At 48.0% G+C, this 23705-nt stretch overlaps 1 protein-coding gene across 2 annotated transcripts; it reads left to right on the top strand.

The window, feature by feature from the left end:
* The first annotated feature begins 4571 nt into the window (after positions 1–4571).
* On the top strand, positions 4572–23360 carry TAL1 (TAL bHLH transcription factor 1, erythroid differentiation factor). Of its 2 annotated transcripts, XM_014598739.3 has the most exons (5): positions 4572–4680; positions 7659–7808; positions 10909–11331; positions 13413–13504; positions 19995–23360. In XM_014598739.3, coding segments are annotated over exons 2-5 (936 nt in total). In that variant the 5' UTR covers positions 4572–4680; positions 7659–7806; the 3' UTR covers positions 20414–23360. The 2 variants fall into 2 exon arrangements, with proteins under 2 accessions (XP_014454225.1, XP_006274099.1); XM_006274037.4 differs by lacking the exon at positions 4572–4680 and having other exon boundaries at positions 5229–7808.
* Positions 23361–23705: the final 345 nt, after the last annotated feature.

The raw sequence follows: 23705 nt of genomic DNA, 5'->3' as shown, positions 1-23705 counted from the left end.
ATTTTTGAAGGCCTGCATAGATTTAAGAAGAAGGGAGCGAGGATGTGTGGTTTACAACGGATCTAGCTATGAATTTGGCTAATACACCTGAAGTAATCTTGGAATTTAAAACTGCCTCCCAGAGACGGGGGTGCAAGATAAATGGCACGAGATTCCAGCCTGCAACATCTGTCAGACTTGGGTTTCAAACAGTTGGTATTGTATTTACATTGATAGTCATGGTTAAGATTGTATGCATTTTTCCATTGCTTGTACTGGTAATTTCCATTTGTTCGCGATTCAGAAAGGGCAGTACTTGTACAGCTACCTTTTTCCTAACTGTTCAGCTTGGTCCAATTAATTCACTGTTATTACAATAGGACCCCTCTGTGTGCGCTTATCCTCCAGAGAGGTTTAATTGGCACCTGCCGTAGTTCACAAGCATGGTGAAACTAAAAGATGCCCTCCATCCCCCTTGATGGACAGGCATGGCAAGATCCACCTGGGATTGGGCTACAGCCCGGATGGTGCGGGTGGGATGATACAGTGCAGTAGTGGTCCCCAAAATAGAGCACCTGGGGAGTGGGGCACCCGCAAAGGTATTCATTTATAGTGGTGGAGCCTGACCAGAAGTGGGGTTATAAGCCGGGAAGTGGAACCACCTTGTTAAAATACTGGAAATTGCTGAGATCAGGCCCCATTGTATTAAGCGCTGTGTAAACACAGCAAGGGACAGGCCCCCAATGCCTGACAGCCCGGATGAATGAGTCAGGAAAGGCAGGAGGGGAAAAGTCTGCAGACAGAAATGATGTGTCCCAAGGCCTGGTCAGTGCAAGACTCCCATTGAGTTCGGTGGCAGATAAATGCCAACCCAAGGTGCCTAGATGTTGTGACCTGGTGTCATCATCTGCAGCAAGGGGCCACCGCACTAAGGGGCAAACTTAAAAGTGGTCGGGGGGCCGTTGCTTGTAGGATACAGGGCAGATGGCTGAAAATGGAGGGGTACAAGGAGCACTGGGGGGGGGGGGGGTTTGAATTCACCCTAATTGTGACACATCCCAGATCCTCTCTGGTGACTAGTTGTGTCCATTGCTAGAAAGGAATATCTGGATTAGGGACACGGCAGGCTTGCCATAGATGTGCAGAATCCGAGAAAACGAAGGGACCTCAGGAGGTCACATCCAGTCCAACCCGCTGCTCCGAGCAGCACCAGCCCCAGCTCCATCATCCCCACTATGGAGGTCTCCTGCTGGGGAGGGCTGATGCCTGCGGGGCAGGATCCTTGCAGGGACTAGGGTGAAGCGGAGTGCATCAAGCTGCTTGCCTATCTAAACCCAGGAGATAAGTGGCTGCCTAATCTAACCCCCCCAGCCCCCTCTCTTCTATCTTTAACACTTCCTGCGGGGCAGAGGAACTGAGCTGAACACGGTCGTGTTTCCTGGCTGGAGGCGCAGCCCGGTCGTGACTTTCTGCCTGCCTCTCCCACCCCCGACACACGCAGCCGGGTCGTGAGCTGCTTCTGGCCGCGGGGCAGGAAATGAGTAAAGAGGGGCTGGGAAATCTCCCCCAGCCTGGAGGAAGAGGGGCCGCGGCTGCGGGGTGCAAGGGCTCTGCCATCCTGTCTCTAGACCGCGGATCTGATGGTCCATCGTGCCTAGTCTCCTGTGTCACACCGGGGCAGAGAGTGGAGGCTGGAAAGGGACAGTGACCTGGGACTGACCGAGTTTGTTTTGCACCACCCCTGTTTCTCTCTCACTTGCAGCCTTCAGCATTGAATGTCCCGGTTCCCAGGCTGTGCGCCCAAATCCCTAAGGCCAGGGCACAGATGCACGCGGCCCCCTGCTTCTCCCAGCCCTCTGCTCCGCATTCACCTCTTCCCCACTCACAGCCTCCCTCTCCCACACCTGCTGCAGCAGTGGCATCCCTTCAGCCCGTGGCTGCTCGTTACTTTTGGGGAGCCTTCCCTCTGCCCTGGCTCTGCCCGTCTTTCCTCTCTGCTGGCCAAGCAAGACCTGTGTCCGGCTGGGTGGGGCGGCGTGGTCCATCCCTTGCCAGGTTGCAAGCTCCCAGCCCTTCTGCAGCCGGGGGGCCGGGTCCTGAGGAATAAGGGGACGGGGGGTGTCTCGATGTGGGATCTAAAATCAACCCGGATTCCTTGCTTAAATGCCCGCTGGGCTGGATAAACCCTCCAGGGACTGGATCTAGCAGCACCGTCCTTGCATGAGCCCCAGCTCGTGTCTTTCCCCGGCAGGCGAAAACCCTGCGTGGCCCCGAGGTGTCCTGATGGGGAAAACAGGGGCGGGAGGAAGGGGAGGAGGGGAGAGGTTATGTCTCAACAGCACGATGCTTTTGGCACTCCGTGTTTGGGGGGTCGTTACAATGCCTTTATATATCTTGTGTGCGTGTGTGTGTGCGTGCGCGTGCTTAATGGGGGTGCATCACCATCGCACAACATGCACGCCTATATAGAAAGAAAGAAAGAGTATTTGGTGTGTATGGCCACACACAAACACACACACACACCATTCATGCATACACACCTTTCATGCATTTATATGTAGTAGATTTCGTGTGTATACACCCCCCCCCTCCCCAAATATATTCTATTATATACTAGATACACTGTTCTTTGCAAGCTTTCGGGTACAAATACCCTATATATATTTATGCGTGCGCATACCTCCCCCCCACTCATTCATGCTCATGTATATGTGTGTGGGTGGGTGTAGGGAAGGGAGAGAGGCATACACGCACACACACATATGTACACACACGCCATATATACTATGTATTTATCTTTGATGTATTACACACACCATTTATGCATACATGTGTGTGTGTGCACGTGTAGGGAAGTGAGAGAGGCACACACGCACGTACACATATGTACACACACGCCATATATACTATGTATTTATCTTTGATGTATTACACACACCATTTATGCATATATGTATGTGTGTGCATGTGTAGGGAAGTGAGAGAGACATACACGCATATACACATATGTACACACGCGCCATATATACTATGTATTTATCTTTGATGTATTACACACACCATTGATGCATATATGTGTGTGTGTGTGTGTGTGTATACGTATATGTATACGTACATGTACACACCAAAAGCTATTTAAAGGGATTTTAACGACATCCCAAACACCGAGTGCGAAAAGCATCGTGTTGTTGAAGCACGAGACACTTGGTGTGTGTATACTGGGGGAGGGGGGGTTATGAATGAATGGGGGGGTGCACCAAAAGCAATTAATGCAACTGTAAACAAACAAAACCACCTTGGACCAACACGGCTCGGCTCACAAGCATCGATGGCATTGCCGGCTTCACCTGGTGCAGCCTTTCAGGCTCCCCTTTGTTTTATCTGCTCGTTTGCTCACACGCCATAGGTTTTGGGGGTCTCGTGTCCCTAATGCGCCCTAGCTCGTGTTGGCATCTGCCTAGCGGCTTTCTCCCCTTGCCCTCAGACTGCGGGCTCATTGACTGCCCATGACTTCGAGACAGGGACACGTTTGTGCGCGTGAGTGCGGACGCCGCCTACCTACCTGCCCTCTTGGATCCTCATTTTGGGGCGGATCCGGGGAGAGCAAACAGGTGCAGCCTTTGCTAGGTCGAGCCTAGTGAAGACAGGCGTGCATCGAAAAGAAAGGCGGGGGTGGGAAAGAAACACGCCCTGGACGTGTGTGCACCCGGCTGCTCTTGGGGGTTTTTTACATCACCCTCCCTGGCTCTTGGGGCAGCCCTAGCTGCTTCAGGCAGAGCTCAGGATTTCAGAAGGGTCCTGCTCCCTTCCTCCCAAAAGAAATGCACCCCAGGGGATGGGAGACACCACCAGGGTTGCAGACACACGGAGCAATTATCCCGTTTTAATGCGATGTAACGCTGTTTCTTTCAAGGTGCCCATCTGAGCCCCGGGTGAAATTGACACGAGAGATCTACCCCGCTGCGGGGTGAAATTGACACGGGCGATCTCCCCCATCCAGGTGAAACTGACATGGACTGCCCCCTTTCACCGAGCAAAGGGAGGGGCGCCCCTTTTCTTTAATGTCCACTATTAATTTGCTTTATTTACCCAATTGTCCCAGGACCCCTCTCTTCCCCACCTCCTCTCCCATCTCTTCATCTCTCTCAGCAATTTATTTTGGCTCATTAAATTTAATTAAGAACTGAGTAGGTGTTCCATATTTAATAAAAAAAAAAAAGAAAGAAAGAAAGAAAGAAATGCAGGGGCATAATATCCCTCCAAGAGGACTAAAATAAAAGAATCGCTATTCAAATTGTGGACAGTCACGGTGCATTTTTTATTACTCTTTTCTGCAGTGGCTTTTTAAGAGCATCTAAGCACACACACATAAAAAGCTATAAGGCATGCATTCCAGAGTTATTCCTATGCATATCCCTGCAATAATTTTCCGCTTTCCTTCGATAAAATTGCCAAATAATAATGAATCATTTCATAAATAATGGGTTTAGAGGCTTATCAGGGCAGGCGGGCCATTGCTAGGGCCTTATCTCACTTGGCCACATTGCTCTAGTGTTCCGCTCTCCATACTAAATAGGAAACTGGACGTGATGTGGAATTAGATCCTTCTCCCGTGAAGCCACCCAACACTTATTACAAATATAGCAGCAATGAATAGGCCACAAAATGGCTCCACTCACTTTTACCAATGAAAAGCAAATGGTGAGTAAGGAGCACTCCGTGCCTCTCTGGGAAGGGGAAAGGGTGGGATGTTGCCTATTGTTTTAGGGGGCTTCCTTAGGGCAGAGAGAGAGAGGGGGGGTTTCCCCCCTCAGCCCCCCACTTTGGTCGAGCATGGTAGGGAAATGGATAAAAAAAAAACCTAAAGGATTGTTGTCGGGGTGGGGGTGGGGATAAGGGTGGGTGGATTATTTTTGTCCCCACTTCTCTGCTGGAGCCTGAGCCCCGAAAGGGTGGGTATTTCAGCCGTGGGCAGGGGAGGATGGATGTGCCCCGGGGTAGGGGAGGCACATCTCATCGAGGGGTGCCTTGCGTTTTGTTTCTGCCTCTGCCCCGGGGTCGGGTTTGACTGCGGAGCCGGCAGCTTAGACAGGCCCCGTGTGAACCCAGCTGCCAGGACCGGCTCCGAAATAACCAGTTCTTTAATCCGATTTTTTTTCCTTGGGTTTGGGGGGGGGGGCACACATTTATCAGTGGATTAATGTTGGGGGGGAGGGAGAGGGGGGAGTTTCCTGTCCAAGGCACGGTTATAAAACAAAAGCAGGCTGGGCAGGAGATGCAAGCAGCCCAGCCCGAGCTGGCCGGCGGGGGACGAGGCAGGACAGTTACAGGCTCCTCCAGCCCTCCCATGCCTTGTTCCCAGAATCACACTGATTTCACCCCAAAAAAAAGGGAATCAAAATAAGGCTCGAGGCTGGGCCACGCAGGGAATCATCTACCTGCGACCTGCAAACGGGCTGGGACCTGCTCTTATTTATTCCTGCGAAAAACGAAACGATCTCGCCTTCTTTTTTATTTTATTTCATTTTATTTTATTTTATTTTATTTTATTGACCTGGCATTGCAACATTTGCGGGAACTGGGGAACTGTAGAAGTGGGGAGGAATTGGGATTGTCCCCAAAGCTCCCAGAAAGCAAAGCCACATTTGCTTTGTTGTTTGCGGATCCAACAGCGGGTTCCCTGGGATATTGGTTAAAATCATAATCATCATTATTATTATGATCGTTATTATTATTATTATGGTTATTAGTAGCATTATTATTTCTATCGTTAGCATCTTCATTTTTATGGTCATTTTTTCTATGATTAGTATTATCAGCATCATTATTATGTCGGGCTTCTTCTTTATTTTTATTATGTTGGTATACTTTGTTATTTTATTCCTGATTGTGGTTATTCGGGTGGATTTGATTTCCTATTCATTCCTCTTTCCTATTAATTTCGTTCATCGCAAGGGAGATCCAAGCGCACGCCTGCGCCCTTAGGAAACCCTTGCACCCCTGTGCCTATCAGATGGACCTCTCCATTCAGGCACTTTTTATATCCTTCGGGGTTAGCAGCATTTAACGAGTCCCAGGGTCCGGGATTTTATTTTTCAAGCCACCGGGTTTTTCTACTAAGCTCATGGTAGTTGTTCCCCTCGTGCGGGCGGGCGGGACGGGGTGGGCGAGCCCTGGAGGAGACCATCACCCAGCCCAGCTCCCAGCACCCAGCACCCACTCATCTCCCCTGGCTGCAAGGAGAGTTTTAGGCCCTCCAGGATGAATAGGATTTCTTCAGGGACATTATGCATCAGTTTGAGAAATGGAGCCGAGAGAAACATAGCCATAGGCAGGCAGTACAAATAAATGATCTCCGAGCTTTGTTGTGAACGGGCAAAGGGGTGTGCTCTACACACAGACAAACAGGGTTTAAAAAAATAATTAAACATGATGTCTAGAAGACATAAATAGAGTCATAGACTATAGAGCACCCCAAATAAATAGAAGAAAGAATAGGATACGATAGGAAACAGAAAAGAAGAAATAAATAGAGTAATGTTATATCATAGAGCACCCCAAATAGAGTAAAGAATAGGATACGATAGGGAATAGACTAGAATAGAAGAAATAAATAAAGTCATATTATCTAGCACCCCAAATAAATAGAATAAAGAATAGGGTACGATAGGGAATAGAGTAAAACAGACTAGACTAGAATAGAAGAAATGAAGTCATATTATCTAGCAAATAAATAGAATAAAGAATAGGATATGATAGGGAACAGAAAAGAAGAAATAGAGTAATGTTATATTATAGAGCACCCCAACTAAATAGAATAAAGAATAGGATACGATAAGGAACGAAACAGAAGAAATAAATAATGTTATATTTTAGAGCACCCCAAATAAATATAATAAAAATAGTATACAATAGGGAATAGAATAGAATAGAAAAATAAGAACAGAAGAAATAAATAGAGTAATATGATAGTATAGAGCACCCCAAATAAAATACAATAAAGAATAGGATACGATAGGGAATAGAATAGAATAGAATAGAAGAAATAAATAGAGTAATATTATATTATAGAGCACCTCAAATATGTAGAATAAAGAAGAGGATACGATTGGAATAGAAGAAATAGAGAGTAATATTATATTATAGAGCAACCCGAATAAAATTGAATAAACAATACATTAGTATACGATAGAGAAAAGAAAAGAAAAGGATTTGCATTCACAATCAATGCAAACCGTGGCTATATTTCTATATTAAGCTAAATATTTCCACAAACATGCTGCCTGTGTTTGAATCCGTTAGGGACAGAGGCGAGGAGAGCCCGGTCGTGCCTGCAGACAGATGGGCAGGCGCTGATAAGGGGTGCTGATACTCCCGGGTCTATCTGGAGCGGATGTGTCCGCACGCACACACGTGCGCGTGTGTGATGTGTTGACACCCCGTCCCCCCTGCCCCGCACGCCGGGCTCTGGCCCCCCAGGAGGTGGGGGCCCAGGGGCAAGGGCAGCAGGGGCCGTGCTGCGGGCTCCTGATTGGCTGGGGGGGGGAGGTAGCTGCACATCTCTCCATCTGCTCCGTCTATCTCGGTGCAGATCTCCCCCGCTCCAAAGTGCCGTTGGTCTAAAGGAAGCCGGGCGAGAGATCCCCTGGGTTGTTGTGTTGGTGTTTTTCCCCTTCCAGGATTTGAGCCGCATGATACGGATGAGGGTCGCCTTCCTCCCCGCGAAGTCGTGAGTATGCTGGCGGTGGGAGGAGTGAAGGCAGCCTGACACCGAGAGGTCTTTTGTTGAGACAGGAGACTCGAGGTGTTCCTACTTAACTATGACAGATGTGAGTAATCTCTTCCTATGCAATATCAGAATGGGCAATTAGGGGGCTTTTTGGGGGGGCGGCTAAAGAGGGAGGGTGGGTGGGGGGTAGGGAGGAGGGGGAGAAAGAAATGCTGGGAGGGTTCAGGTCTTCTCCCAAGCACCCTAATGGAGGCAAAAGCAATCCAGGTTCCCCAGGTTTCGCTTGGGCTCGGACCTGACGCTTGCGCTTGAACCCGGCCCCGCTTTACTTCCATCAGGCACAGACACAAGAGAGATATAGCGCGCTAGGGCTGATTCCCCTTGCCCCAGGGGCAAGTGCCCGGGCTCCTAGACATCTCCATGCAACCGACCCCTGGCAAGGCGGGGGCTCCTTTCCCCCACTGACCGCCTCGAGAAGGGGCAGCCCGGGTTATATTTTGCAACAGGAGCTTTGCCAGGCCCTCTCCTATCAGGAGCACCGGTGTGCAAGCGCCACGCTTGGCTCTTGCAGGCGAAAGTGGGGGCCAAATTCACGGGTTCTGCTTTGGTTAAAAAAAAAAAAAAAAAAGGAAAAGAAAGGATCCTGTGTCTGCAAAACAGGAAACATCAACTGAGCCGGAGTCGCCTACAGACACCGGCGTTGGGACCGTGCTCCTGCCTGCCTCCGGAGCTTAAAAGTGCCTCTCTAGGAGGGGCAGAGCCCTGCTTTGCTAGGAGCAGGGCAGATGGGCACCGTTGTCACCGGGCGCCTGGCTCTGCTGGGCCAGCCAGGTCGGACTGCGCGTGTTTTCCAAGGGAAGCATTGCGGTCTGATGCTGAAATATTCCCTCTCCCGCACGCGCACGCACACGCACACACACACAGAGTGCATTTCAATATTGCACACACCCACCCAGACACACACTGTAACGCAATACTGAAATATTCCTTCTCTTGCACACACACACTGTATTTCAGTACTGAAATATCCCTTCTCTTGCACACACACACACTGTATTGCAATACTGAAATATTCCTTCTCTTGCACACACACACTGTATTGCAATACTGAAATATTCCTTCTCTTGCACACACACTGTATTTCAGTACTGAAATATCCCTTCTCTTGCACACACACACTGTATTGCAATACTGAAATATTCCTTCTCTTGCACACACACTGTATTTCAGTACTGAAATATCCCTTCTCTTGCACACACACACTGTATTGCAATAGTGAAATATCCCTTCTCTTGCACACACACACTGTATTGCAATACTGAAATATTCCTTCTCTTGCACACACACTGTATTTCAGTACTGAAATATCCCTTCTCTTGCACACACACACTGTATTTCAATACTGAAATATTCCTTCTCTTGCACACACACTGTATTGCAATACTGAAATATTCCTTCTTTTGCACACACACACAGATGCTATAGCCATGCTATATCTCCTATCCTACCCTATATTTCAGTACTGAAATATTCCTTCTCTTGCACACACACACTAAATTTCAAGACTGAAATATTCCCTCTGTCACGCGGGCACGCATGCACACACACACTGCGTATTTCTCCCGAAGCCATTGGGGTTGCTCACGTTACACGAGTCCAATTAAATATTTAACCCACGCCTCTGTACAACAACGTAATTACCGCAATGGTTTTGCTGAGAAATATGTCCCTCGCTCGTGCGCAGATTAGCCCCTAATGCTTCGCTATTAAAGTCGTAGACCGTGATGCTGTATTTGTGGCCGAGCAGTAGGTGCCCCGTGCATACGGAGGGATTATCAGTGCAGGCAGTGGGCTCACCCCCGGCCCTGTGTTGTGCAGTGGGAGGACAGTCAGCCTTTCCCGGCAGGTCCCAGCTGTGATGGATGCATGTATTCCGGCTTTTACAAGCCGCGCTGCCCCGAGCTGGCGGCTGCAGGACTCGGGCAGCCAAACGGGGCTGTGCTTGCTCTCCGTAGCCTGCTCCCAGCACCGGCTGGCAAACGGGCTAAGGGGCCACGAAACTCGCTTCAAAACCCAGCTCGGCTCTGCCCGGCACGCTCCGGATCCGCCTGGCAAGCACAGGTGCATGGTACGGGCGTGTAGAGGGACACTCCGCTCCTGGATCCCCTCACACCCGATCTTAGCCTGCAAGAGGCCGCGGATACGGGGCATATCCGTACAGACACCCGCTGAGTGCGCCAGGGCGAGCTGGCCCGTTTCCGAGGATGTAGGTCCGAACATGTCTCCTGGAGGATATGGCACGTCCTGTTAGGGGCACTATTCATCTCACACGGTGTGCACCCTAGTGCCACCCAGCATCCCAGGAGAGGATAGACTAGGATTCAGTGCAACATAAAAACTGCACAGCACAAGGTTACAGCGTGATATGGACTGTGATATAACATAACATATCGTATTGCTATGCCATGCCGTACCACTTATCCTATCCTATCCTATCCTATCCTATCTTGTTAAGTGATGATACAGCAGGACATAACCTAACACAACAATACAATATGTTATGTTATAGTCTATATTATCCTATGTTATGTCATGCCATGCTATATATCTTATCCTATCCTATCCTATCTTGTTAGGCGTTGATACAGCAGGGCATAGCATAACATGGTATTGTTATACCATACCACATCACACCACACCATACGTCCTATCCTATCCTATGTTGTCATGCGATGATACAACAGGACATAGCATAACATAATATGTGGTATGACAGAATATGACGACATGTATCATCTTGTTCTGCTAGGTCACGTCCTGTATGGTTATGATAGAACAGGACAGAGCATAATATAATGTGTGATATGAGAGACCATAACACGCCATCATATGGTATTGCTGTGCTATATCATATCGTATCATATAACATAGCATAGCATAGCATAGCATAGCATGTCTTGTTCTGCCGTGGCAGAACAGAGCCCAGCAAAACGATGCGTGATGTGAAACGACAGAGCATGACACGACCCGACCCGACCCGACCCGACCCGACACGATGTGACACGAGAAGCGGGGCCGTCCGGGCTCCCCGGGGTGCAGTGCGGGGGCTCGGGCGGACAGGGCTGGATCCGGGCCGGGGGGGCGCGTGTCCCCTCCCCGCAGCCCCCATCCACCCACCCACCCGCCTGCTCTCTCCCCAGGACGATGGAGAGGCCGCCCGCCGCGCTGCCCCGCAGTGACCCGCGCGATGCAGACAGCACGAGCGAGCCGGAGCCGGAGCCGGAGCCGGAGCCGTCGGGCGAGCGCGGGGCCATGGAGGCGCCGGGAGCCCCGCAGCTGCTGCTCAGCGGCGCGAGCGTGGAGGGCGGGCGGGCCTCCCCCGGGCCGCCCCCGGCCGCCGTGCCCGTGATCGAGCTGGTGCGCAGGGGAGGCGCCGCCGACATAAAAGGCAGGGAGGCGCCGGGCGACGCGATGCAGAGAGCGCCGGGCGCCGAGCTGTGCCGAGCCGCCGATGCCGCCTGCGACGCCCGCATGGTGCAGCTGAGCCCGCCCGCGCTGCCGCTGCCGCCCGCCGGCAGAGCCATGCTCTACAGCCTCGGCCAGCCGCTGGCCACCATCAACAGGTCCGTGCCCCGCCGCGCCCCCGGGCTGCCCGTCCCCGGCCGGGCTGCCCGTCCCCGGCCGGGCTGCCCGTCCCCGGCCGGGCTGCCCGTCCCCGGCCCACCGGCCGAGACGCGGGGCTGCAGGCAGCTGCCTCCAACCCGCGCCTGCTGCCGGGGGCATCCTCCAGAGCAGCCTCTCGGTTGCAGGACGGTCTGGACCAGGGCTCTCAGGGTCCCTTCAGGGGCCAGATGGGTCTGGAGGGGACTCCAGATGGGTCCAGATGTCTCTTGCAGTCATTTTAAGGTTCGGGTGGGTCTGGAGGGGACGTCAGGGTTCAGATGTCTCTGGAGGTGATTTCAGTGTGCAAAGGGGTCTGGAAGTGACTTCAGGGTTCAGATAGGTCCAGATGTCTTATGTGGTGATTTCAGGGTCCAGGTGGGTCTGGAGGAGACTTCAGGGTCCAGATGACTCTTGCGGTGATTTTAGGGTTCAGGTGGGTTTGGAGGGGACTTCAGGGTTCAGATGTCTTTTGAGGTGATTTCAGGGTGCAAATGGGTCTGGAGGTGACTTCAGGGTTTAGATAAGTCTGGAGGTGACTTAGCGGTCCAGATGTCTCTTGTGGTGATTGCAGGGTCCAGGTGGGTCTGGAGGTGACTTCAGGGTTTAGATAGGTCTGGAGGGGACTTAGGGGTCCAGACATCGCGTGTTGTGATGCCAGGGCCCAAATGAGTCTGGAGGCGACCGAAACGTCCAGATGCTCATCAGGTGACTTCAGGGTCCAGATGTCTCTTGAGGTGATTTCAGGGTCCAGATGGGTCTGGAGGTGACTGAAAAGTCTAGTGGGTCTTGAGGTGACTAGAGGGTTTCAAATCTGTGTGATTATTATGATCTGAATACATATAACAGGCAAAGGGATGTGTGTGTGTAAAAAGAGAGGGATGTGCGGTGATGTATATGGGTGCATTTTCAAATATATGCATCTGGATAGCCCTTTGGATTTCAAACCATTCCCTTTCCCCAGGAATGATCTATATTCAGACCATTCATGCTGGAATTTTAAATGCAGAGGTGTAAATGCAGCAAATACACAATGGATGTAGCACTCAGTATTTTTTCCCTTGAAGAAATCTCTTAGCTCTAGGTAGGGTGTGAGATTTTTAACCGGATCAAGAATCATAACCATGAGAAGAAAGTGCTTTAGAGTATATGCTGCAGGCAGTGGGTGTAAATAAAGATACATGCATTGGCTGATGCTGTTATATCTTGTAGTTCCTCTCAGAAGTAGGATTCAATATATATATATACACACATACTCTCCTACTTTTATATACTGCATATGTATACATATATATTTATTTATATACTGCTTATATATAATACACATAGGATGAATTACTGATTATAATAGATGGATGTCAGGCTAGTTAAGAAAGGTGCTTTCTTGCACATGCTATCTACATGCTATAACACATTGGCTGAATTACTGCTTATAATAGATATATATATTATATTACTGATGTATTATATTAATATAATGCATTAATCCTATATTAATATATGTATTGTAAGCAGTAATTCAGCCTATGTGTGTTATGGCATGTAGATAGCATGTGCAAGAAAGCACCTTTATTAATTAGTCTGCCATCTTTAACGACTTGCTTAAAAGCACACTGAACAGTATTGGCAATCTACCAGCTTTATTAGCAGGGACCGCTGCAAATAATCATCCAAGTCACTTAAGGCAGTTGTGTATTAGAGGGTGTCTCTGTGCATGTGTGGGGGGGTGTGTGAGCATGTATGTATATACAGACATGTGTGCAATGTGTAGATTTAGTTACATATGCACACTCCCTGCATATACCCTCAGTTGCTATACAGACACATAGCTTAAGTCCTGTTGAGTTCAATGGAGTTACATTGATTTATAGCCGCCCAGGTTCTTGCCCATTGTATTTGAATAGTTCTCCGAGTGGCCATTGTATTTGTGCCAATGGTGAATCTTGGGAATCTTGGAGCCCACTTCGAAGACCCCTAGTTCTTGGGCAGCCGTCTTCATTCAGGACGTGTGTTTTCTGACCTTCTGCTTGCCTCTTCTTTGCAGCGGGTTTTTTGGTGATCCAGACAGCTTCTCCATGTACACCAGCAACAGAGTGAAGAGAAGACCTTCTCCTTATGAAATGGATATCTCAGAGGGTAAGTACCTTTTCCTCTTCCTGCTGTGGGGTGTTTGAGGCACAGAGACCTATAGCTGACTCTCCACGGGTTGTGCTGTGGGTTGATGGAGACATATTGTTTAAAGAAACACGTGTTGGGCTACCCCACAGGGCAGCAAATGGGACGGTAAGATAATGTTATTGGTCCAGCCACCTGATCGCTTACCCCAGCCCTGGCCAGGACTCCTGCATAATGGAGCAAGTTAATGGCTGAGTAACATTGCCCTCATTCAGCAACTCACTGAGGCATGTGTTGAAATCAATCCCTGCTTTTGAGCACTTAAGTCTTATTATAGCCTTAGGGACTTAAAAGAATGTGCTTAAATTTGCATGATAAAATTGGGACCATGACACTGCGGTTCTTACTAGCCTCCAGCTAAATACAGACAGTCAAAAAGCCGAAGGCTGGACTGATTTAATCTCCATCGGTTCAACAGACTGAAGCGATAAGCAAGTGAACAAACGTTCACTTTAGAGTCCAAAAATGCAGCCACGTGCCTGCAGTGGCCCAGGCCAGAAGCCGGAGGGCGCTAGAGCATGCCTCCCTGCTCTGTTGGAGCAGACAGCTTGGGCCAAGCCTAGCCCACCCACCCTGTGAGGGGGGACTTGCGGGGGAGGTGCAAAGCATCCTGGGATGCTGGCAGACTGTGAGTTCACTTGAATCTGGAGGGAACCTGGGACAGAAGTTCAATAAACCGATCTAATTTAAATCAGTTCTGTCTGATACTACATCCACGTCCAGGTTTATCTGAAACCGGTTTGAGCCATTTGAAAGCAGTTTATGTGCACTGAACTTCTGTTGTGTTACAGATTTGAACCGGCTTCCCATCACTTATACCGGTTTATGTGTAACTTCTGTCCCTAGCCCAGCAGGCTACCGTTTACATCCACAAAAGCTAGAACATTGAGACCTGCCTTTCTGCTAATACCCAGCTCTCTTCCCCTTCATAATCTCACTATAAAGCCAAATAAAATCCCAATTTAAAAGTAACATTGAGGGGCTAACAGAATGCTTGAGAACATTTCTTGGAACATAGGTTCTCCACTTTTCTTCCATCCTTTGCCTGTCTTGTCTGCTTAGATTTGTAAACTGCATGGGGCAGGGACTGTCTGCTCCATGTGTATGTACAGCACCTAGCACAGCGGGTGTCCGCATGTCAGCTGGGGTCTCCAGGTACTACAATAATATACATAATAATTGCCCAGGCTGAAAAATTTAAAAAAAAGCAATGTGGGTTAAATGTCCTAGTGTCCAGCCAGGCTTTTCACCCAATGTTTATGTTTCCTTGTTTCTTAAACGAGTTAAGGTTTACATATATCTGCTAAACACTACCATGCCCTAGGTAGACAGTACACACGTAGGCCATGTTGGAAAGGAATTTGCATATGTATTTACCAGATCATACCCCAGGTCTGTGCGCTAGGCCCAGGTTTGGGCATATAATTAGGATAATTTAGAGGATGCATTTGCAGGAGGAGACTGAAACCTGGACCCTGTGAGCATTTGTGTCTGTGAATAACGTGATGTTCGTGACTTTGCTGGATTTGACCCACAAGGCCAGACCCAAAGCCCATGGATGTCAGTGGAAAGACTGCCTGGGGTTTTCGGTCATGCTTGCATTTAGCAGGTCAGGTAAACGAACGGGGAAAAATTGTGCCCTGAGATATGAGCATGCCGCTTCTATTCCCATCAGCAGCAACCATATACAATATAATAGGGACAACAAATAGGGATACGATTAATCACATCTGACCCGGGAAAGAGATGCTGGTCCATCAGTCCAGGACTATTCCCTACCTGCTAAGATTTGCAGGAGGGGGCGTGTGGGGGAAAACCAGAGCCATTGGGGACAAAGTGTGAACAGCTCCTTCCAATTAGACAGCTGTTCATTATGCAGTGCTTTGGCAAATGGATAATACCAAAGTGGTAGCTTGGCAGGTGGCTAACAGCTAGGATCCACATAGGTGGCACATAGTAGGCAGGATGAACTGTCACCCGGGGGGCTGAGAGTGTGACCCCAGCTCCAATGGAAAGATCTCCATTGTCTTCAATGTGCTCCGTCCCCACGTGTAGAGAGTGCAAGTGCTCAGAAATTGCAGAGAGGAGTGTGCTTGAGGCCAGGGTCTTGGTGCAATCCTTTTTTTGTAGGGTAAGAGAGGGGATCTCTGGACTATAAGGTCAAGGGATGTGTGTGTCATGAGTGTCTCAGGCCACCTTTGACTTTCCAGCACACACGACCAGGTACCCATTTATAGCTGGCTCAACGTGCCCCTCCAGAGCCATAGGAAGATGCCTTATACTCTGTCCCTGCACCCCAACCGCTTACCGAGCACAGTAGCTTATTCGAGCACATCTGACGCCTGCACTTAGAAGAAACTGATAACCAAAAGGCCAGAAATGCGTCACCGGTTTCTGAGAAAACAGTATCAGTCTCAGCCAGCTTCTCAACAGCGCCTGACACGCGCTGGCCACTGCTCATGCTGGCTCTTCACGCCTGTATGTCTCCGCTTTTTGGCTCAGTGGGTCCTACAACCTTCATTTCCACCTTGCAGGACCTTCATTACAGATCAGGGAGGAAGGATGTTTGAAACCCCGTTTCTAAAGCAAGAACAAATCTTTTTCAGTCTACCTCGAACTCAGCTGGTCCGAAAAATGACCCGTGGAAAATACTTTGAAACGGTTCTTGTTGTGGCGACCCATTTTTTTGGGTTGACGTTATGAACAATTTTTACTGGGCTGTAAGACAACGTCAACCAAAAAAAAAAAGGTGCGCAGAATCCTTCTGCAACGTGTTTGAAAAAATAACCGCTCGTGATATGGAAAGCACGGGGCAAGGAGTCAGTTCAGCAGTGGCTCTTGATTTATATTTGAGAAGCTAGCACACTAACACAAGGGGAGGTGGGGGAAGACGGAAAAAGTCCCCCAAACAAACCAGCTTGTTTGGCTGGTAAGAAATCCCCCAAATGGATAAATTTCATTAAAAAAAAAACAAAACAGAGCATTGTGTCCAATGTTACCAGCAGATATTCTGCATTTTCCGTCATGTGAAATCTTTATCTCCAACCTGGTTCTATTTCTTAAAAATACATTTGAGTGCAATAATTGTGACCAATGCAGGAATCAGCGGGTGACAGTCCAAGACCGGTGTTTCGCCGGAGGCCAGATGTGAGATGAGATGATCAGCGCGTTCCCTTCTGAGTTTATAAGCTGTAGCTAAATTCCTGGCAGGCATCAGACCCTGTGTGAAGTCCATGGGTATTCTGGGCACGCAGGGACTGCAAGACTGGTCCTCTGCTTTTCTGTTTTTAAGCCAGTGATTTCTAAGGTTTTCCCTATTCAAAAGTAGAAATGTTGGGAAATGAAACAAACTCCCCCTTGGGGAAAGAATCTGCTTTCCTGGTGCTATTCAGCTCAGAGGAGTATCTGGGACTTGGAATTAGGATTTGTACCAGAAACCTTTCCTATGATGCAAATAGCATGACTAGTACGTGAGTCACGGTAGAGCCCCACAAGGATCGAGGCCCCGTTCTCTGGGTGGTGCTAAAACCCAAAGCAAGTAACCCTGCCTGTCCTTAAGTAGCTTGTAAGCTCTGAAGAGAGACATTTCTGTGCTCAGTGGTCATGCTTTTTAGGAGCACAAGGAAGTCTTTCTGTAGAGCCACTAGACTGGGATTCTGGTCCAACTCCCTGCTCTGCCACAGGCTTCCCACGTGACCTTGGTCATGTCATGTAGCCCCCTGTGAAATAGGGCTGCTAATACTGCTTCCCTCCCAGGGATATCCAGCTAGGTTCACATTAAGGCTTGTGAAGTGTTCAGATAAGGGCTCAACCCACTAGCTCCCCTAAGGAGAAGGAAGGGAAAGTTGCAGCCTTCTGTTGTCACTTAACTTTGGTGATTCTTGCTCTCATGCACAGGGTTGAACTGATCTCCAGATTTGGGGTCGGGAAGGACATTGTCCCCCCACGGCGCCTTGGCAGACTCCTTGGCTTTCCTCTGGAGCATTGAGCAGGGATCATCTGTTAGGATCAGGTGGGCGTATCCCACACGATCAATGGCCTGGGATTGCAGGGTGGGGAGGGAGGCTAGGGTGGGCCTTGGTTCATCTCAGTTAGTCCCATTTTCTGCTGCTTTATGCTGTTGTTATTTTGAATGTTGTTTTTTTTTCCACGGAGGGGAGGGATGGGAAGCCTGGACCATGCATTTGAGCTATGCTGCTGCTGGAAAACATTACAGAACACCTGCTTCTTTCCATGCAGCCACTTTGGTCTGGGGAGGTCAGTAGCTTTAACTTGCTGCAGCACTTCTTTTACTTCCAAGCATGTCTAGCCACCGGGCCATTAGCATGAAATTTTCATGCTAAATATCAGGTCTCAGCATTTTCCTCAAAAGAAGGGGGAAAAAATGGAGCCAGCATTTCCTTTGCTAGAGTTTGGGGTTTCTTTTCTTGTCTACTCTACACTGAGGCTGGGCATTCATCCATAGGCAGCTCCCACTGCACAATGATCATCCTGTGGGTTAGGACCCAGTTGCTCCAGGTATAGCCTGACATCCCAAACAGGATGCTCACGGGGCTGCAGGCAGGCAACTGTCACTGGATGCAGGTGCAAGTGCTGAGAGCCGGACTACTTGGCAGTCAGAACAGCTGACGAATCACATGTGCACAGGTCCGTGACTTCTTTTCACCAGGATGGAATAATTAGACAAAATTTTCAGCATCTAAGAGCACTCAAGAGGGTCATGCAATTTGTCCTTCAATGCCGTGCCCCTAAGTTGTATACAGGCATGGTGTTACACTGTCTCATCTGTCCCTGTGGTTTCTGTGATCACTGCCCTTCCCACAGATTCACAAGGTTTCTTGAGGGTTGTTGGTTGTAGCCGTGTCGGTCTAAGGGCATAGGCAGATCAGGTTCTTTGGATAAATGTGATATTTTTTTATTACACCAACTAAATAGTTGGAAAAATGGTTCTTTGCAAGCTTTCAGGTACAAACACCCTTCTTCAGGCACAGGAAGCATCTGTGGTCTTTCACCCAGGAGAGCGCACAAAGCAACAGCAGATACTCCCAGTGCCTGAAGAAGGGTGTTTGTACCTGAAAGCTTGCAAAGAACAATTTTTCCAACTATTTAGTTGGTGTAATCAAAGGTATCCTATTTACTCGAAGAACCTTGTCTGCCAAGTTGCTCGAGTCTCTCTAGGAGCAATGTCTAAGTGCTCTAGTGTGGATGTTAGACGAAAAGTATCTGATAATAGTCATATAAAAGTACTACTCCTTACAGACATATTGCACTCTCCAGTAGTCCAAGTGAATGCCCAGCTCTACCGAATGACATGCTTCCCTTGGTCCGGGGGACCGGGCTGCTGAGATCACTCTCAGAAACATGGATATTGTGCACTTGGCTTGCATTTTCCCCTCCACACATACCATCCTCCACTCATATTCACAGGAGATACCATCACATACCAAAAGGAAAACGAATCATGCTCAGTTCTACCTACAACCATTTGGCCTTTCATTACCTTTCATTTGGCCAACCAATATCTCTCCTATGTTAGCGTGTTCTTTTCCAAAGCTTGCCACATTTACTATTCTGGTGACTTTAATTGGAGTTCATCGATTGCCAGGTTAAGTCAACACCTGTATTTTCTAGTGCAGCTTTACAAATGGGCATCGAAACAGAGCTGCATTAATGGCCATGGATATTGCGGCCTCCTATGTATATGCAGGACCTGGTAGCTTTGGTCAACTTGATGGTAAGGGCCTTTAGTGCTCCGCTACTACAATGTCCCCCTGAAGGGGCAGCTTTTAGACCCAGTAGGGAGATCATTGCATTCTTGGGCTCTGCTCAGACTTTCTCCAAGGCAGTAGTGTGTGTGCATGTGTGTGAGCGTGCAAGCATTTAATGCCACCCTTTTATCCCCAAGGAACTAGCGTGAGTCATACCAACTCATTTCACCACGGCCATTGAATAGAGAGTCAACAACTTTTATGATCCTTGCTCACTGTAAATTCTTATCAAGTAAATGACCTAGATGGGAAAGTCTCTCTATCTCTTCCTGACCCTTGAACTGGTGTCTTTTGTTCCTTCCTGCTTTCTCTTGCCATCCTTAAGAGTTAGTGTTAGTGATGTATAAAATACAAGAGACACAAGCTTTTCTATTAGCCCTTTATTTGTGGGTTATCCTAACAGCATACAGGCTGCTAATTATTACATGAGCTACGCTTGGATACATGGCTCAAGTTAGGTATCTAAATCCTTACGTAATAAAAAAACAGCCTGCTCGTTCGCTCCCATTGGCTTGAATGGAGGTTGTAGGTGTCTCCGTATCTTTTCAAATGAAACTACTTCTATATAAATGTATCATTAGGTGCCTAAAATAAGTCAGCCAAGCTGGAAAAGATGGCCCTTTGAGTGAAATAATTAGCTTGCTTAATGCTGCTCCTAACCCTGCTCCTTTGTAAAATTGTAGGTCCCCATACAAAAGTGGTTCGCCGCATTTTTACCAATAGCCGGGAGAGGTGGAGACAGCAGAACGTCAACGGTGCCTTTGCAGAACTTCGCAAGCTCATCCCAACGCACCCGCCGGACAAGAAGCTGAGCAAGAATGAAATCTTACGTCTGGCTATGAAATACATCAACTTCCTGGCCAAACTGCTCAACGACCAGGAGGAAGAAGGAAACCAAAGGGGCAAAGTGAACAAAGACACTGGGATAGTCCAAGAAGACCTCCTGCAGGACATGTTGTCTCCAAACTCTAGCTGCGGAAGCTCTTTGGATGGCGCAGGAAGCCCGGACAGCTTCACAGAAGAGCACGAAGCGTTAGAAACCAAGCATACGAGGAACCTCCATCACTCCATCCTCCCCGTAGAAGGCAACGCGCAGCGATGATGAACTTCCCAGTCGCTCGTCGAACTGAGAGGGGAAAGCGATTGGATCTGGACTCTTACAATTTCTTGCTCCGCATCTCCCAGAAGAAAGGAGGGACTTCGGTTCCTTCAGTTCTTGCAGTCCTGGAACTGGACGGAGAGCGAGTTGTTAGAGAACACGACCGAGTCAAGCGGACGTTCAATATTTAGGTACTTGATCAGACACTGAAGAAAAGCTCTGACATCGTCTTAGTGTACATATTGCTCATGATTTAACACAGGCAAGGAGAAAAACCAGGCTGTCACCTCTTTAGCATTCAGAAGGGTCCCCCCCCCCCCCCCCCAAAAAAAAAAAATTAATTGATGATAACCTCTCTTAAACCAGAGTGCACCTGCAACATGAAACACGGCCCCTTCATTCACTGCCAGGCTAAGCCACAAATCCTCTCCGACTACACATGGCAGCAACAACCACTGTAAATCCCTTCGCAGTATTTTTGGCATGTCTCTGGCCCTTCATGAAGTATATGCAACTTGTCTGGATGGAGACTATGGCAATACGTTTTTGTTGTCTGAGAGCTTTTGACTGTACCTTTCTAGAGAGGTGATAAAATTCCTCTGCAAAAAAACCCAGAAAACTATTGCAAGGACTGAGACTTTTTTAAAAAAAAAACAAAATCTAATTGAACTTTGGATTGTTTGCGGTGTTGTATTTATGATGTGGAATTACTTCTGTTTAATACCGTCATGCCGTATCTGCTGAACAAAAAGGTACATTGATGTTTTCTTCTCTTCTCCCTGACACAACTGTACCCATTATACAAAAGAGCTTAAATCCCAGCCCTGCTGAAGCCAATGAGATGATTCCGATTGGCTTCTATAGGGACAGGACTTGATTCAATGATTAAACGTTTCATTAAGGGCAAGCAAACATTTGCCAGTGATTTTTTTTTCCCCCCCCTTTGGAATTGTCAACCTGGTTGCTTTTTTTCCCCTTCGTTTAAAAAGAAAAAGAAAATGGTGGAATAACATTGTGCGTGTATGTCTATGAGAGAGATAAAAAGGTTTTAATTATGGACTTTCAATGGTTTGGTTTCATTGTAAGAACATGATGACTATTTTGCCTATACCAGTTTTGTTCAATAGCCTCATAGTTTGAGTCTGCCTCTTTGCTTCCAGTCACTGGGAATCTTGTTTGCTCAAAGACTGCAGGCTGGGGTGGTCTTGATGTTGGCTGTAGGATGGGGTGGTCTTGATGTTGGCTGTAGGTTGGGGTTGTCTTGACGTTGGCTGTCAGCTGGGGTGGTCTTGACATTCTCTCTAGCAAAGCATCAAGCCCCAAGGCTCATAGAAATGCATGTAGTAGTTCCCATGAATTTGGTCCCTTTTTAAGCTGATGGCAACGTACAACCAGATGCACTGAGAACAGGAATGAAACCTCCAGTTGCAGCTTTCTATTAAACACTTTGAACAAGCACAATTTAAAGCCATGGGCCAGTTTCTCAACTCCCATGAACTGGTATTGTTCCAGTGACTCCATGTGCTATGATGTTCGGCATAGGTGAAGTAGTTAGCCCATGAACTCAACCCATGGACTGCACAATTTAGACGGACCCCCCACTAATTGCTAATGCATGCTAGAGCAGTGACACCATCCCGTCCTCTGCCTCCAATCCCCAACTCTTTCATAACAAGGCTCATTGTTTGAAGGGGAAATAAATAGTGCGAGGACACAGTGCACAACCTGTCCTCTTACTCATGACAGAGTGTGAGGGACAGGGAAGTGACGATGCTTCAGTGGGTGAACACTGAGACCTGAAAGTTGACTTAGTTGAGAGTACGGTCAACCCTATTCTTATTCTGGGGTACAATTATCTCCTCTTCTCCTTTTCCTTTTTAATGCCAGCTTAATGAAGTGAGTTAATACTATTTGGGGAACCAATATGTGTGTGGTCAGCTTTCTTCCCAGTTGTGTGTGTCTATTTATGAGAATGTATTTCCCCTAAAGTGTGACCCGCTGGTATTTTTAGGGTTATTGCAATCCAGCCAATGCTCCTAAGGGAGACCTTGAAGTCACAGGGGGTTGGCGTCTTTATGAAGCTTAAATTGCTTATTTGCAATGGACTTAACCCACTTTGCACATGCATCACTTAAGTCTGCAGACAGCTCATAAAGTGGGACTGGCTGACGTGATCCATTAGGCCGGGGGGGATTTCACCTTCTTGTATTCTCTGGGAGTCAATAGGAGGGGTGTCATGGACTTCACCGGGACTGAGACATTTGGGGGCGGGGATGATGGTGGGCTTCCAGCGATGGGGGAGATGTGGAGGGGGTAGGAAGCCTGTGGCCAAGATGCAGTTTTATCAACCTTTTAAGGTTTTGAAATAATAAAGACTCTTTTACCTCTTTTCCCATTATCTCTTCCAAGAAAAATAATTTAACACATTGGAAAATCTCCTTCTCCCCGGACTTCTTTATATGTAGCTGAAGAGATGGTACAACCTTTCAACATGCACACACACACACACAATCTTTGTAGCCTCTTAGCAGAATACAGCTTAAATCTATCTGGGGTATGTATAGTGGTATTTTAATTGTGATTTGAATGGTACATCTACTTCTCCATCTCTTCTCCTGCCTGCTCCTTGTCTCGGTAGATATAACATCGCCCTGGTTATGTTTGGAAGCAGCACTTTCAGTCAATGTCGTACCGTGTGATTGAATTCTCTTTGGGTTTTTTTCTTTTCCGGCCCCTTCCTGTGGTTTCTGCACTTTTCTGCAGAAGTTAAGTAACCAGACCTGGTACCCTTATTATCTTTGTAAAGCCGATTAGGCAACCCACTGTGGATGTGCTATTTAGAAAACACATTTGTTGTAATGTGTGTGTACATACGAATATAAATATAAATATAAATATATATATATAATGACTATATCAAGAATATTTCTAAATAAAGTTTTACAAATCAGCTTCAGGTCTTCTTCTTAAAAAAATCTCTGATTCATAGACGCCTAGAAACAGAGGGCTGCAACCTCATCTAGTCCAACCGCCTGCTCAAGGTAGGATTGTCCCTGTCTGAACCATCCTGGAAGCAAGGTGTGTTGGACCAACTGTATAGCTGGGCAAGATGTTAGATGAGCTTTTGGGTGCAAAAGTGCCTTTGCTTGGGTCTGGGGAAGAAGCATGCAACAGCCAAAAGTTGGTATCACCAAACAGACCCTGCTTCTTCTTGCATATTCCCTGCCTCATCACAGCCATGACACTCCAGCCTCCTGAACCACCCTGGCCAAATATTCATCCTGTCATGCACAAC

Source organism: Alligator mississippiensis, chromosome 5 (assembly GCF_030867095.1).
Source record: "Alligator mississippiensis isolate rAllMis1 chromosome 5, rAllMis1, whole genome shotgun sequence".
NCBI classification, from domain to species: domain Eukaryota; kingdom Metazoa; phylum Chordata; order Crocodylia; family Alligatoridae; genus Alligator; species Alligator mississippiensis.
This window is presented reverse-complemented; position numbering and strand designations above follow the sequence as displayed.

Bases quoted from the DNA above. Each gene is read 5' to 3' on its own strand.
- TAL1 (XM_014598739.3), top strand. The intron at 11,332-13,412 runs GTCCGTGCCCCG...TCTTCTTTGCAG, and splicing joins CCGCTGGCCACCATCAACAG to CGGGTTTTTTGGTGATCCAG. The intron at 13,505-19,994 runs GTAAGTACCTTT...GTAAAATTGTAG, and splicing joins TGAAATGGATATCTCAGAGG to GTCCCCATACAAAAGTGGTT.